Genomic DNA, 17,173 nt, shown 5'->3' with positions numbered 1-17,173 from the left:
TCAAGAGTTTTTAATATATTTATTTGAAAACAAAGTTTTGTGAAAGAGTACACTAAATAGCATATATCTGTTCTTCAGCCATAAAACACAGACTATCAGCTTTAGCTCAGCACAGATTGGGGTTGCATGCACTGAACATCAGATCTCAATAGGAAGGTCTTCATGCCTGTCTTTCTGATATCAAGCATAGTATCTTCTTTAGATGACATGACCCTGGAGGAGGGAGAGAAAGAAACCAGAAAATCAAATGTATTTCACTCAGGCTTCTTGTGGTTGGCCCCACTCACCCGACCATATCACTGACGCAACATTTAAGTTTTTAGCAAGGAGTTTGCTTTCCTGCCCATCCACCCATTCAAGTGCATAATCTGCTCCTAGGAGCCCTGAGACATGCCAGCCCATATTTGGAAATAGAGCAACTGGATTTCTGGCTCTCAGTGAGAAACTTGCACATCCATTCAGGTACTTTAACCAAGGAACCTGAGAACTGCACCATTTATTTCCTGAAACAGATCTGCTAGTGTCATTATGTTGAGCTCAGAGAGCATCACAGAGCCCATGACTGAAGTGTCTTTAAATTCTGCTAAGAACTCTTGGGAAGACAGGGTAACTCCAGGAAGCAGAACAGTAATTCTGTTTTGACAAATCCTGGCACCTTGAGGTCAAGTAGATGACAGCTTTGTTATGTAAACTATTTGCCCCTCTGGGACTATCTTTCAGGAGCTGACTAGTCCCTGTGACCCTTGCACTGCTCTCTGCCCAGCCAGCCTCTACCGAGGAGCAGTTAAGCCTGCCAGATTAGAGAGCAGATCCAGTACAATTGGGTCAGGCCCGACCCAAAAGAGTGAACTTGTGGACGTCTAAGCTGCCAAACTCTTAAAATTAGGACAGAGCAGTTTCTAAATCTGACACAGAAGCTGTCAAAGAGCTAAACCAAGAGTGCTGGATGCTGAAACTGCTTCAGTTGGTAAAAAGAGGCTTTTCTTTCATTGGGATTAAAAAAAGGCCACTCTGCACTCTACACTGTACCTCAGGTCTTAATCATCAATGTACTCAAAGGGCTCTGGTGGTTCAGGTTCCTGCTCCTCTTCCTCAATCTTCGGACCATGAGCTGCCACAGGTTCAACCAGCTCCTCCATATCCTCACTGGTGTCCTTCAGGATGATGATGCCTCCGATGGAAAGCTGAAAGACAAGTGCCATGAGCATTTAGAGCTGCTTGCTGCTTCTGCTTCATGGTGGAGTGTTTGTGGCCACAGTCTATCCTAGGCCATATGAGACTCCTCAGCAGGAATGAGTTTCAGAGAGCAAAGCATCTGACACTCACCTGGATCTCTGCCTAATAAGAACAGGCAGAGTCTATCCAGGCTGCTTTTTAGATTTCTTCTATCTAGTTCTCAGTTCAATAGAAAGTGATATCTGGATACACAGCTTTACCCCATTCCCAGTCTGGGGCTCTCCACATGAAAACTAATTAAACTGTAATTGCTTTATAAGGCTCATCTTTTCAGGTTTACAATGCTTAGTGAAGCCGCTCTGTGTAGCTGCCTCCCAGGAGATTCTCTGAAACAGAGACTAATCTGATCACCAGCTTCCACAGAGTGAAGAATCCTATTAGTAGAACCTCACAAAAACAAAGGGGAATTAATTACAAAGATCACAACCAAACATCTTGGCAGGCTGAAGCACCTCTGGGAGTGAAACACAAGGCACAAAGAGGCAGTGCTGTGTCACGCCTGGCTGGGATCAGGGCTTTGGCCACAGCAGGATTTCAGGCTATAAACTGCATTTCAAAGAGATCTTTTACTCTGGCATTCCCCAAAGCAGAGCAAAGGTCCAGAACGGCTCCATTCCAAGAGGTTCCCTGGTTACACACCCTAATCCCAGCAAAAACTGCACTGTTTGGTTCTCTTTAAAACCTATTTATGGGGCTTTAAGGCGGGACTCTGAACTCCCCCACCAAGGACTCTGCTTCTTTTGAAACTGAAACAAACAGTTGTGCACGTCCACATTTCAGTGAGTGGACAATTACTGGAACACACAGCAGATCTTCCCAATCCAAACAGCAGTTGGGTCACCTCATTTTAAGGGTAGTAACTAAAAAAGCTTTCCACTGCTTTGCTAAAGGAGGTGTTTCAAAAGGGAGCAGTGCACAGAGAATTCCAATGTGCTGATGGAATTCCAGGAAATCCATTTATTAAAAACATTACTATTTCCCTGGAAAAAGTACTGAACACCATTTTCCCCTGCGTGATCCTGGACATGGGGTTAAGTCAAGTGTGTTATTCTTGAACAAAAATAAAGGGCAGAAGACTTTGACTCAGGAGATTTACAATTCAGGAGCCAGCTTATCAGATTTGCAATGTATCTGAGCATCTCACAGAGGAGTTAATTACCCCTGAGTGCTAAAAGACCTTCTTCATTCTCCATGCTCTGACAATCTCTAACAATTCTCTGACAATCACATGCTCTCTTCTTTATGTTTACAGGAGTTGAAGACACTTTTTTGAGGATGTAACTCAATAAGAAATATATTCAGTGAAAAAACCCCTCCATTTAGGTATAGATCCCACTGCAGGATAATAAAGCTCCAGCACAAGTCCTAATGTGTTTCACTGCTTTGACAATGAACCTGTACAACTTCTCAGCCTTTTTTAAAGATCATAGCTCAGTCTTTATGTTCCCAGCAATGTCATTAATACACAGAGTATGTCTGATTGGTTTTCATGCTGCACATTTGACATATGTTCAAGAAGAAAGAAAAATAAAGCAGCATTAGCATGTTGAAAAGGTTTGCAGCAGCTCTGACTTTTGCTCAGCTAGAACTGCATGTGGTCATTTGGAGAGAGGGACATTAAAAAAGGAAATATGACAACAGGAAAGCTGCAAATCTCTATAACACATTCCAGTGCTGCACCAGCTGTGAGTTCTCAAGTACACACAGAACTTCTGGGCCCTTACACACAAGCCCAGCACTGGGAACATTCTGCCAAGCACATGGACTGGGAAGGTGACACTTACTGGTTTGAAAGGCTGGTACCGGCAGCTCTCTGTCATAGTGAGAACTTTGAGCTGAGCAGGCATGACTCTGGCTGGGTTGTCCAAAAGCTGGAAGTTGGGCTCAGGTTCTTTTTTCTTTTCTTTTTCATCCTTCTTTTCATTCTCATCCTGTGGAAGGAGAAGATCAACATGATTTTAGCAGTAACCTCTAACCTTTCACAGTTCAGAGGGTAAGGTACAGTCAGGCAGCAGTTCCAAAGTGTGGTGAGAAATCATTCTTTTGCTGAGGAACATGCTAATATTTATCTGTCAGCTGGCACAGAAAATGCCAGCATGGATCTAAGTGCTCTTGAAAAGGCAATGCCTCACTCTCAGCTGCAGATGAAAGCAAATTCAGAGAGAGGTGGGGGTGGAACAGTTTAACCTCTGCTTTCCCTTTCTCCTACCTTTTCTGTAAATTCACTCAGCACTTTTTGTCACAACTAAAGATTCTTTAATATCATTACCAAGCATATGAAAATTGCCAAAAGCTCCTCTTGTATTTTGCAGCTATAAAGCTGTCACTGACATTTTACACTACTGGCAGTCACCCAAAATTACTTGACCTCACCAACTCACTAGGGAATTAGAGTAAATCCCTCCCTTACCAATGACTAAGCAGCTAAAGGCGAAAAGCAGAAGAAAAAACCCAGTATCCTTTACATACTTAAAAGGTGGGGCATTTTTTCTCTCTTGCTCAGAAATATTTGAGTAGAAAACAAAAACAAATGCAGAGAAGATGGGAACAACCAATAGGAAACTATCAGGAACAGCACTGAGTGCATGGCACATCCTGTAACAGCAGACAGGACTTGCTGTGGCACAGCAGCTGCTCATTGCTGAGCAGATCTCTTGGAAGCTATGGATTACTCGTCATATAACAGGCATAAGAGGAAAACAGGAAAGCAATGATACCTCTAAAACATTAGGACAATGGTAAAACACTCAAACACAGCAGGTGGCAGCAAGCTCCCTGTTTACTATCCTTGTTTTTCTGCTTGATTCGGCCAAGGAAACTTTTCAAAAGTATGGACACACACATGGACACAACATGTGAGACCCTTCTAATATACTGCTTCCTCTCAACACCTGCACTTAAATGTAGGTTGTAGCAATTTTAGAAGAAATATGCATCTGTTCAGCACATTTTGCTTACTACACAGGACTGTAAGAATAATTTAAAGAAAAGTCAATGTTTGGTGACAAGGAAACTTCACAAAGCAGAAAAAACCCAAAAGCCAGAAATTATACCATGCATGTATGAGATGATTAATTTTCTGGGCCAGCTGCATGACATTCAGTGCCTACAATATGGCCATACCTGTGTAGGGAAGGTTATTTTACACATAGACTTTTGATCTTATGCCACGTGTGGGGTTTGTTAGACTAAAATTAAAATTATGAGGCCAAAAGGGAAAGCACCTGGGGATGCTGGTTGATAGTGGCTGAACATGAGGCAGCCTGTGCTCAGGTGGCCAAGAAAGTCAATGGCATTGTGGGTTGTGTCAGCAGTAGTGTGGACAGCAGGACCAGGGCAGTGACTGTCCCTGTACTTGGGACTGGTGAGGTCACACCTTGAACCCTGTGCTCAGTTTTGGGCCCCTCCCGACAAGACAGACATTGAGGTGCTGGAGCATGTCCAGAAAAGGGCAAAAGAGCTGGAGCATGAGACTTGTGAGGAGCAGCTGAAGGAGCTGGAGTGGCTCAGACTGGAGAAAAGAAACCTCAGTGGGGACCTTATCACTGTCTACAACTCCTCAACAGTGGGGTGGAGATAAGTGGAGGTCATTCTCCCTGGTAACAAGACACAGGACAAGAGGAAATTATCTCAGGTTGTGCCAGGGGAGATTTAGGCTGGATATTAGAAAAAATTCCTTCTTCAAAAAGGTTGTCAAGCACATGAAGTGGTTGCCCAGGAGAGTGGTGGAATCACCATCTCAGGTGGTATTTAAAAGATGTGTGGCACTAGGGGACATGGTTTGGTGGTGACCTTGGCATTGCTAGGGTTAAGTTTGACTTAGAGATCTTTCAAACCTAAAGAATTCTATGGGTCCACAATGCACTTTCAGCTTAAAGTTGTTCTTGGAATATTTGCATTTATAAGCAGGGCACAAAAGAAAGGGTCTTTTGTCAGTACTGCAAGAATTTGAGTTGCCATATGTTTTCCAAGTTACAGCCACCACCAAAAATTCATTTCTCCATTACTCAGCTTGCTCCAGGATAACATGTTATTCACATGTAAGGATGACAACTTCCAGTGTGAGGTCTATGAGCTGAAAGAAATCATCAGAGGACCAAAGCAATCACCGTAACTACTGAGCAGCACATGGAACCTGTGCTCAAATCTCAGCTGGTTCTGAGCTGGGTGTGGATACATGTTTGATAGATGGGCAAACCACATAACAGTCTGCTGCCAAAAAGGTGAACCTTTCAGAATAGGAGATGAAACATGTGCAAAACCAGGAAGTTTAAACTCTTCAGTGCTCTCAATTAGACACCATCAAGCAACTGCTACAACATTTCTTTTTAAAAGGTCAGAGGTCCCAAGGACTTGAAATTACTTAGACTTTTTCTGCATTAGTAAGAAAATTACATGATAAGCTATAAAATTCCTCTGAGTCTAAAACCAGCAGGCAACGAAATAATACTCAAAAGGTTCATGCAGTTAAAGGCACATAAACCTATTAAAACAAGCTTTTGCCTTTAAGGAAGCCAGTTACTTACACAACACTGAGGAAGATTATTTCTCAGAAATAACAGACTCACAATTAATAGCACCTCTTGCTTTTAACAGTGCACACACAAATTAAAGGTACTGACCAGTGCCTGCAGCAATGTGTGTCAGTGCTTTGCTCATAACACAGGTGGCAAGAGGACAGAGAAAAGTGAGTGCCAACTTTCATGATACACCTTCCACATTTATAAGGGGTGGGGGAAGAAGAAAGAAGACATTTAAGTTATTTAAGTTTCAATGTGTTCACCCACCACTTCCATCTTTTCCTCCTCCTTCTTCTCTTTCTCCTTTTCCTTTTCCTTCTTCTTGGCTTTTGCAGTGATGGACAGCACAGCAGTGGAAACCTGGATATGGCAACAGATGAGGCATTCAGTGTGACCCAACACTGTATACTGAGCTTCAGCCCCCAAGGCTGGAGTCTTTTGGGAACAAATGGCAGCAACTTTCTGAGAGGGTCAGGGAGCAACAGCATTTGTCACATTGCTGGTGAGAATAAACCTGGGCTCTTGGCACATTTTAATTTTTGGCCAGGGAAGTTTAAAGAGAAAAGATTTGTCCAAGTCACATCCTATTCAAAGGCAAGAAAACAGCTATAAGCAGTAAGCTTTGCCTTTCATCAGAGTTAATTTCTGGATACCTTGGTGGCTTGGAAATCTGTCCTGTCCAGCAGTCAATTCTGGTAAAATGTTTTACAGTTTTCACACCGTGTCATTCATCAGCATGACATGTCTGAGGTCTCTACTGCTGCAATTGCTCCTTAAGGGCTGCTCTGCCTGCTGCTGTGCTCTGCTCAACAGCTTTTACCATCCTGTGCCAGGAGACAAATTGTTTCCACTATTGTCCCACTTGTGACCCCATAGGTCTCATCTTCTCCTTCTCATTACCGAGATATTCTCAGTGCCACACTTACATTTTTGCAATCCATGGAGCTGACAGCTACTATTCTAGTACATGGGCCCACTGCTCCTCCCATATGGGAGTATTTGAGAAGTGTCCTATCTAATATGCTCAATGGTTGCACTGGAGCAGCATTTTGGAGCTCAAGTCACAGAAAAGGACTCTGTTGTGCTGGGTGATGCACATACAAGTCAGTAGGGCATGGAAAGCCAGTTTTTTATTCAATACTTCTGCTTGACCACTCCAGACAAGAGAGGTTGCAGCAATTCAGTAGCAAAGCACTTGTATGCCACAATCAGCAACAGTCCCAAGCACAGCAGGAAAATTTACCTAGAATTCTCTTTTAGAGACTGCAGCCCCTGCCAATTTTTCCTTTGCTCTTTAGATTCCGCACTAGTACCACCAAAATCAATGTTTGTGTTAGGAGGGAGAAGGGGTTAGTCTACACAGAGAAAGCCAGCTCAAATACCTTTTCTTTCTCCTTTTCCTTCGGTACCTCAAGAGGTGGGGGGTAGGCAAATGTGGACGGCTTACAGTTGGACTTGTACTGGACTTTTGGCATCTAAGACAAAAAATTTAAAACAATGTTAGAAACTAGAAAAGCAGGGGAAAAATCCACAGCAGAATAATTATTTTAGCTTCATTTTCCTTCCAGCAGAGACAAACACAGATCCTCTAAAGAATACAAGCTTCCCCTTCTCCCTCTCCGGAAGCTGAGAAACTGTTATCAGTGGCAGTGGTTCAACTAGAACAATGTTATTTAATTATTCTGTAATTTGACTCTGGCAAGCTCTCCTAGCCATCTCCATCCACTCTATCCTATTCACACCATGCTTTGTTTTCATTGCTGCAAAGCTTTTGTGGTTTGGATGTTGTTGCTGTGTTTGTGTGTATTAACACAAAATTGGTTTATGATCTAAGTGAAGATCTGATCTGTCAATGCACGCGAGGGCAAACCAAACATTGACATTCCCTTCCTGCCAAAGGACTGGACATTTGGGGGTGAGTTACCAGTGTCACACATTCTCTTACTCTTGGCTACTTAAGCAAAGGTAGAAAGCATCTTTCGGTAGCCAATCTGATTTCTTAAAACGCCCCCATGCTGCCACATCCAGAAGGTTTTTTTGTGGAACTTCCTAGATTAGCTCTTCAGCACAGGAGTCCCAGCATGGTACACAGCTTACCGGGGCTGTACCACAGCTGATAGCTGGAAGAACAGATGCACAAGGAAAGTGCAGTGCCCACAGCTGCTCAGTTTAATGTTTACTCTCCAAGGAATCCAAACAAATCCTCTTTTCCCACTGCTAGCTTTCCTAGGGGAGAATATCACGTAATTTATCTGGAGGCCGGGGGTGGGGGGGGGCAACACACTTTTTAAAAAAATAACCCTGACCTCCAAGAGTGATAATGGGGTGGCCTCTGCCCAAATACTCTAAATAGAGTTTCTATCTTTTTAAGTTACTTTGAAGTAAAGAGGTCAGTGTCTGCTCTCTACATTTTTCTTGTTCCCATTCCCACCACAGCTCTGCAATTTCAGCCTGTTTTGCAGATTTCTTCCAGTTAGTACCTTTTCTGGCACAAACAAGCTGGAAACATGCAAAGAAAATCAACAAGTCCATGAACATGCCTTGCAGACCACTCAAATATTCCAAGTTTTCACTCTCTTCTTGTTACGTACCTTAAGATCCTTGTTAAGGCCAATGACACAAGTTGGGGTGAACGCCAGCGACAAAAAGTGTGACAGAGGGAACCAGAACCAAAACTGGGTGAAGACCAAAACCCCCACCACAGAAGGCATGTGAGTATGTCCTGTCCTCGACTGCAGTGAAATGGTTACGTTATGGCCCCCTGTAAGGAATCATAAAAGTCTGTGAATTATTCATTCCTGGCTACTCCAGGGTACCTGAGCAATGAATCTTGAACAGTTGCTTTCAAAGGGCTGCACAGGACAAGCCAGGTCACAATGCTGCCAGTTTCCTCCTCTGGAACACACCTCTCTCCTTTACTGTGAGCTCAGCTTACTCAGTAAAACAGATGTACAACACAGGGACCACACTTTTCTACAGTACCCAAACACAATCAGGGAATACAGCCCTTCTTCCATGCTCATTTTGCCAGGTTACAGGTTGGACAAAAGTACAGGCAGTGAGAGGGGGAGAAAAAGGCAAACTTTTGCTACAAACAGTTTTAAAACAGGCATATAAATGATCCCCAAGACAAGGTTCAGAAGGAACACAGTACATATAGAGCCAAGCATATAGAAACTTTTCTTTCTGTGACTGCTTCCTTGAACTATCAGTTATTCAGAAGAAATATGCCTATCCTACACCATCTCAGGAGAAAAAAAATGTAAACAGCAGCAACTCCAGAAGTTGTTTCTAGACGTTATCAATCTAAGCTGCACAGAGACAAGCTCCTGCAGCCTTTGCAGCAAAATTACATCTCTGCCAGACAACCAAGTCTTAGATTTGTACTTGCAAAGCAGAGACCCAAACAACTCCACATGCTGATGTAGTGCAGAAACATCCAGCTAGAAACAAAACTGAAAGACTGGACTTGCAGACAGTGAGAAAACGTTAATCTGATCTTCTGGCTACTGATGAACACAGTGCATTGAGTTGAAGAGGGCACCAGGCGAGTCCATTACTGCTGACAAGACCCAGTGCAGGGAAGTTAATTTTGTTAAAATACAAACACCCCTCTTTGCAAAGTCAGGCCACTTTGTAGCTGAAAATCCCAAACTGGAGTATCTTTTCCCAGCCTCACACAAGCAGCCACCTCAGCAGGGCCAGACAGCAATGGAGCTGTCTGAGTTTTAAAGACAAACAGAATTCTCTTTTGCTGCCAAAACTAATGAAAGCCCTGACTGAAGCAGTGTTGTCATCTTGGATATCTGTCAGGGTTAGTCTCAGGAGAGGCAGTGAGAGGTGGGACATTTTGATGCCCTCCTGTAGGATGCTCTGCCTACATTGTATCTCCTTCCTCTTCCTTTCGTGGTGGCAATAGATCTTCTGCTGTTTGACAGGAAAACTCTTCCTGCTATGTATTTGAAGATATGGTCTTATCTTTTTCTACTGCTAGGTCTGCTCCACTGCTTAATATTTTCTCTGATAGCAATCTCTTGCTCTTTCACCTGAATTTGCCACAGCACTGTGGAGGGACTGCCTGAGGTCTTGTGCTATTGTTAAACATGTCAAGCTCTGCACACTCAAATTTCTGGTCTTCTCCCCCATCTTCATTGTGAACTTTATTTTACTGCATCACTGTGTAAGGACCAGGCCCTGGTTATTATCAGCAGACATTCTGAATCAAACAGCCCAGTGAATGTTGCACAGGCAGCTTAATTAGACTTTATCAAACTTTTGCACTTTAATTTTCAGAATTTTAACCTATAATTCAGGAAAAAAACTGTAATTATCCAAGCTCTGGAATTTCCTGAATGAGAAACAGATTTAATGCTCAAAAGATGCTGTCATGCTACTTCTTTCTGCTGTTTTATACCCACAAACAGTCCACCCTCACTCCCAGGATTTTGCAGGGAGCAGGAAAGGTGAGGAGACATAATACTGCACAATTGTGATTTATCTTCATGATGAAATAGCAGCCCGGACTGCTTGGAAGGGAACATATTCCAGATCTTTGGCTGGATGAATAAAAGCTGTGACATGATGCCTGGAAAAAAATTTTCAAGAAACACTAAAGAAAAATTTTAGGGATCTTTGGGTAGTACTATAAGGTCCATCTCCCAAAATTCACACTGCCACTGGGGCAAGGGAGGTCTGGCAAAAAACCCCAAGCATTAAATTAAATGTAGTGTCTACTCTCTTCTTTTTGCAAAGAAAAATGTTTCTTTTGGGGCTTATCAATTAGGCAATGACAAAATTCTTCATTTCCACTTCAGTGCTCCTAAGGTACCCCACTACTTCCATTAAACTACCATTCTAAATGGCTGCCTCATTGTCAGAGCAAAAATCCCACCTCCAGCACATCATTTCCCAGTTACACACTGGAAATCTTGCACTTCTAATCAAACCCTGTCATTGGAAGAGAACTGGACTCTTTGCCCCATAAAAAAGTCAACAAAAAAAACCTAAATTCAATTGCCCCAACTGTGGCAAATAACACAAAGAACATTTTCTTCCTGGTAGTAATAATTAAATTCTATAACTCATTGTTTCATATAAGCACTTCCAGTTATATAGGAAGGATAAAAAGCATTTGTTCTTTTAGGAGGCTCTAATGAAAGTGGCAATAGGTCAAGAAAAGGATTTCACAGCCTTCCCCGAGTCTCTAAGCAAGAGAAAAAGAGGTTAAAATTGGCACAAATTCCCATAAAATTTATTAATACAGGACATTTCTGGTTTCCAAATCATTATGCAATACATGGGTGACACAGGAAGCAAATAAGGTTTTAGTTGTATTTTTATGATTTAATCTTAAGGGTCAGAATTCAAAACAGGTCTGTACTGCTGAGAGAAAAATCCCAGAGCTAGTTAGTCTCTGTCTTCCCAGCAACCAAGTATGAGTATGGGAATGACAATATTCTGAGAGTCTCGTGCCAAGAACATTGTTCAGTCTGAGCTGCAGGAGGCACGAAGGTTTCTGTTTCTGGGCAGGCCTGGTCATCTGTGACAGAGCAGCCTGACAGTCACACGGCCACAGGAAAGCTTTTTAATTCTGCTTCCATGCAGATAGGTGCAGGTAGCATCACGTTCCTCTCCCCCAGCACACAGCCTGGAGATGCAGAGATTTCATACAGACACTGAACCCACACTGCAGGGTGCTGTGCTGAGCCACAGCACTGAGAAAAATTCTGAGCCTCCTTTGCTTATGGACTTCAGGACTAATCTTGATCTCAAGAGTACAGGAAAAACCAGCTTGTTTCTGCCTATTACAGGGGCTAAGAAGGTAAGAGAAGGCAAGAGAAGACCTCAGCACAAGACCAGATGGGAGAAATTATGTTTGGAAACTTGTAAAAGAGGTCCCACTGACAGACACAGCACTGTACAAGTGTTGCCTCAGCAGAAGGAAAAATTCAAAACATTGTCTGACCTCTTTGCTTACAGAAACCTTCCCTAATAGGCCCTGCAACTCAGCCCTTGAGAAATGCTGATGGCTTTAGAGAATCCTATTCCTGACTCAACATTTAGTCATTAACATTCATGAAATGATGTTTTCTTTGCTAGAAAAAGGTAGCAGTATTCTGTGAAACTAACTGGGTCATCTGAAAAAACACTGATGCAGGTAACTGTGCTTCCACCTTTGTGCCAACCATAATAACCACACAAGTAGCAAAAACTAGTTATTAAAGACATATATATAAACTTTTATATGATTAAAAAAAAATGGTTATGTAAAGTTTTAACAGAAAAAGAAAAATATGAGGACTGGATATCACATGATTTTCGAATTTCTGGAGCAGGTGATGATTTAGAAAAATAAAGAAGCAACCTATCATGCTATAATAAATCAACATTCATTCAGGGTGACAAAAAAGACTTTAAAGAAAAAATATTGTATTTGTCCAGACTTCTGGACATGAATTCTGCCCCAACAACTGGGCTGAGTCTCTCCTAACAGAAACATGTTGATACAAAAACTACAAAACAGGGTTTATTTATTTAATTAGCTAAAATTCCTTGAAAACTGAGATTTCTTGCCACTATGACATGACAAGCATAAAACCAGCACCTCATCTCCCAAATTAAATTTGCTGTTACAGTGATTGCAACCAAATAAGTTTAAGAAATTGTGGCAGATTTAAATGTTTGGGGAATTACCTGCATCCAAAATGCCTTGTGCCAGGATTGCTCCAAACTTTGCCATAACATCATCATGCTTATCATTGATCACTTTGGAATAGAGCTGCCTGAACTGGCTGACCTGTTTAAAAATAATAAAAAGGAAAAAGAAAGAGAGATTATAAAACCAACTGCACCCTATAATGACATTTGCATTTTCAACAGCTTTAGTCACTGGTGTTACAACTCACTCCATAAATAATTAATTACAGAGATTTTCCCCACTTGAAGGTATCCATATACTGATTTTAAAGTATTCAGGATGGACATGCATTTCAAAACCACATTTGCAAACTTTACAGGAATACCCTGAGACTCTCTAGACTGTCCCTGGAAAAAAAGACCAATTGATGAGTTTGTAGCAAGAACAATTCTATGTTCTTAGGTGACTGACACTGCACTTTTATAAATTTCCTCCATTTTCTATTGATGAAAACCTCCAACTTATTCCGTTATTACTGCACAATATTTCTGCTGTATCGATAATGCCCCTATGATCATCATCAGCAAACTTTGCTACTGCACTCCTGCCTTTTAAGGGAGAATCATTAAAGAAAATATTTAATAAAGTAATAGTTTACACCATGGTATGTCCACCACAATATCTTAAGTACACAGTAAAGGAAACTGCTATATCTTTGCTTATGTTATCATCATTCCCTTGAATGGTTTCATCTTTCACTGGTATTGAAGAGACAGAACAGTACTACATCCAGCAATATCTAGGGCTTTACCAGAAATTAATAATTTAGGTCTTTTAATATATGCAATGGAGCAACAATATAGCTCAAGTATAATTTTTGTAGCTGAAAAAGCAGACCAGAAAATCCTGGTCTGCAATCCAGTCAAAACCTAGGAAGCCACATCACACCCATAGCATGCCTGGAAGAGTATTTCTTACCTCTTTTTAAAATTAATTTTTAATCCAGATACTCATGTGACATTTTTGTCTTTTTTTTTTTTTTTTCTCTTTACATACTAAGCCTTCATTTGACGTTCTCAAAAGTGAAGGTGGTATTTTTAAATAGAATTCTTCTAAGATGTCTTTAACAAGATTCTCCCCACTACTGATCCACTTGTTCCTGGTCTTCCAAATTCTCTTTTTACATCTGCAGCCACAAAGGAAAGGGCAAACCTCTAGCTCAAAGCAGTAGGGCCAGACACAGCCACCTAGAACTGCAAACACAGCTGAAGTTTCCAAGCATAAAACCTTAATGCCAGACAATCCCCAGACACTTCTCATATCCAAAGAGCTTGTGCTCTCCAGGGGACACCAGTGACCTTTGCTTGGTGTCAAGTGTCCTGTGAGGCCAAGATTCAACACTGCCACTAGGAAGGGGCTTTGGCACAGCCTCTGATGTTCCCAGAGCCTAAATGTACGTGGAAAGGAGACTTAAACACTAAGACACTCAGGACAGCACCCAGCAAACTGCTGGTCCCCATCCATGCAGGACACGCTGAGCTCCAGAGCTGTGCCAAGGGTGGCCAGCACAGAGCACCAGGAGGTGCCTTCAGGCATCACTCCTACCACATGTGGTCTGCTTGGGGAATCTCAGAGCTTTGCAGAAAGCTTTCAAACCTGTGAAAAAACATCCATTCATACAACCGAGTCAGAGACGTGAGAATTGTGCTGAGAACATTTTGTTAAACTGGGATTCATTAAAATGACTCTGTTTCACACCAATGGACAGTCTCACTACCATGAAGCCCCAGAGCAACAAAGGACAATTCTCTGGTAGAGCATGATGCATTTATTAGAACTGTCAGGGGAAAACAGCAGCTATTTCCATTTTTCTGCTTAAGTCCAACAATTTGTGTGCTAATATTAGTTCTCTACTCACAAAAATTCCTTTTTGCATTAAAATGTTTTTAGGTATCAGTCCCCCAAAGAAGGCAACTTTGCAATTATTAAAACTAAGAAAAAGGAGCAACATAAATTATCAAGGCGGCCACACAGACAGATATGTGGCAGGGAGGTACTGCACACACAATGCAGGGTTTATTCTGGGTATACAGACCTAACTCTGCTCTTCCTTCGCTCCATTTATGCTTTTTCAAGCTCTCATGGTTTTTATTTATAAAAGCTTACACTGAGGTTTACGTGTTCAAAATAAATGGTTTGCTTCTTACATCTGAGCTCTCTGTACACTGGAAAAACACCTTAGTTTGAATTTGCAGCCTGGAATGAGACCTCAAAGGCAGCCACATGCAGACCAGGTGAACTAAAGCCTTCAGGTATTATTTGGAACAGACACACTGGGAAATAGAAGCAATGTGTGAAACTATTTGTCTGTTGAGCTGAGCAGCAGAATTCCATGTCTCTGATTAGATCATATCATTCCCTTCACTCTGGCCTCAGTTTCTGGGTTTGGAATATTTACGAAAAAGATAGATGCTACAAAGCTCATTTGGTGGACTATAACCCAGAATTTACACAAATCTTCAAAGAACTAAAGCCTGGTTGGAGTGAGAAGACATTCAGCAGAACTGCTGATGCTCACACTGCCATCTGAAGTCTGATGAAGCAGAGGGCAGGAACACTTCACTTGGGAAGATGAGACAGGGCTAGAAAGGGAAACTATCTGCCTCCCTGGTCATGGTGCACTGCCCTTTCTCTAATAAACCTTCCTCAGCTCCTACTTACATGCACATTGTTCTGCTTGTGTCCAGAGCACATGAACAGAACACCCAGGCAACAAGCCCAGCAGGAACCTGCCAGCTTTGGCACCAGGACCCTGTGCAGGGCAGTGAGGGCTCTGAGACGCTGACAACTGCCAGGGACCAAGGACAGAAACCTGGCTGCTCAACCTGAGCAAATCACCTCTCCAGGTGACAGGGACAGGTTACAGCAGATCAGCTGAGAGCAGGCATTTAATGAACAAGCACCGAGCAGCTGCACTAAGAAACAGTCCTTATACCACCTATTATAAAAATATAAAATACGTAATTCCATCTCAAGAGCATTCTTTGTTCATATAAATTCTGCATACCTGTGCACTGCGAGCCATGGATCACTGCCAGGCCTGGAAAATGCACTAAGTAAGTGTGCCCTTTCCAGAGTTTAAAGTTAATGGAAGCAAAATTGTTCTATGAAAGGGTGAGAGACTCTCCTGCTCAGACTAAGAGACCAGGCAAATTCAGACCAAAAGACTGAGACCAAAGGTCTCAACACTCAAATGCATAATAGGCCCACATGCTTGTTCAGGCTGTTCCTACAAAGCAAATGCTTCACAGGAATAGCAATTTTGACTGGATCAGGTCCCAGATGAAAACATTCCTTGCTGCAAGGGAAAGCCTGCTTTGGCAGCTCTGGCTGCAGCAGTTAGGAAGGTATTAACTTCACATGGAGCCAATGCTCCATCTCTTGGGAGAAGGTGCTGGGGCACTCACCTCCTACAAAATGGAGCAAGATGTAAACAGCCAGCCATTTCTTAAGCTGTGGAAGCAAAACCTGACAGAGTTTGTCTAGTAAAGCCCTTTTATCTGCTATTATTTTTCCTTCAAACCACAGCAACAAGCACAACCCAAACTACTGTGTAAGTTTATTTAATATGCTATGAAACCCACAAGCTTTGTTTCTCCCTTGAAATCTTCAACCACTTCAAAAAAATCTACAGAATTTGGAAATGCTACCAAGAAATTTATTTGTGCAGCTTCAGGAGGAACACTAAAATATAGACAATGTCTCATTTCATCTTTCTAACAAAACACACACCTCATTCTGATAACTAGTGCTGGCCAAAATGACATGACACTGAGTTCAAATGAAGCTAAACACAGAACCTTGGAAACACTGAGGAAACAACAGAGACTCTGAGATATGAGAACGATACAGTACCATTTCCTACCACAAAGGGTTGTCATTTATCAGGCTATTTACCACTTCTTCCTCCACCAGTCAATACTCATGCACATAAAGCCCAGGAGATAGTCAAGAACAAGATTTTATGAACAGTTAATTACAGGAAATATTGGCAGGTGATGCTTCTGGCAAACACAAGCTCTTAAGAACAAGAGCATTAATAAAATCTAATAGAATAGGTTTTAAACTGTTTGCATCTTGTATCTGTCTTCTTCCAAAGATGACTTATTCTGCATACACTTGCCCTCTTGAAGGAGTGTGCAGCAACATCTCGCAGTAGCAGGCTTTCATAAAGTAAAGGTGCTACCAGAACACTGCAAAATCATTCTTGTACTCTAGCAAGACCCAGCATTTCATCTAAATGAGGGAAAAAATCCCAACAGCAATCTGGTCCGGGTTTCTTCGCATCTTAAAGACAACAGGCCAATATGGTTGAAGGAAGATGGAGAAAAAGGCCATTCTGACTGAAGGAGGATGGAGGAAAAGGCTTGACCTTGTTTATTATTTTCTCATTTTGCCAACTATCCTAACACAAAACCAGGAACTGAATTTACTTTTTCAAGTAGTTCAACACGTAGTTTGTCTCCAAAACTGCTGACTTAATTGCCCTGAAGGTCACAAACACATAATGAAGTTGTCATTGATTTCTGTAATGATGACCTCATCACATCTGTAATTTAGGATTCCATTTCACAAAATAAACTTGTTAATATTTTATATCCAGCACCAGTAAGATTCTTAAATCTATCAACAGAGGTCAGGAAAAATCATGTTGGCTGCAGATGGAGGAATTTTTTCAACTCCAAAGAGACCAAACCACCTTTATTCAACACCCTGCTAT

General features: G+C 41.9%; 1 protein-coding gene across 1 annotated transcript in view; it reads right to left on the bottom strand.

The window, feature by feature from the left end:
• Nucleotides 1-17,173, bottom strand: part of PSMD1 (proteasome 26S subunit, non-ATPase 1) — a 64,771-nt gene continuing 47,598 nt past the window's right edge. The window contains exons 19-25 of the mRNA XM_033068856.2: nt 12,450-12,552; nt 8,348-8,517; nt 7,139-7,231; nt 6,024-6,116; nt 3,021-3,167; nt 1,030-1,184; nt 1-213 (exon numbers count right to left, since the gene is read on the bottom strand). Of these exons, the coding sequence (XP_032924747.1) occupies nt 1,038-1,184; nt 3,021-3,167; nt 6,024-6,116; nt 7,139-7,231; nt 8,348-8,517; nt 12,450-12,552 (753 nt within the window). The 3' untranslated portion in view covers nt 1-213; nt 1,030-1,037. The remainder of the gene's footprint in view (nt 214-1,029; nt 1,185-3,020; nt 3,168-6,023; nt 6,117-7,138; nt 7,232-8,347; nt 8,518-12,449; nt 12,553-17,173) is intronic.

Source organism: Catharus ustulatus, chromosome 10 (genome assembly GCF_009819885.2).
Source record: "Catharus ustulatus isolate bCatUst1 chromosome 10, bCatUst1.pri.v2, whole genome shotgun sequence".
NCBI classification, from domain to species: Eukaryota; Metazoa; Chordata; class Aves; order Passeriformes; family Turdidae; genus Catharus; species Catharus ustulatus.
This window is presented reverse-complemented; position numbering and strand designations above follow the sequence as displayed.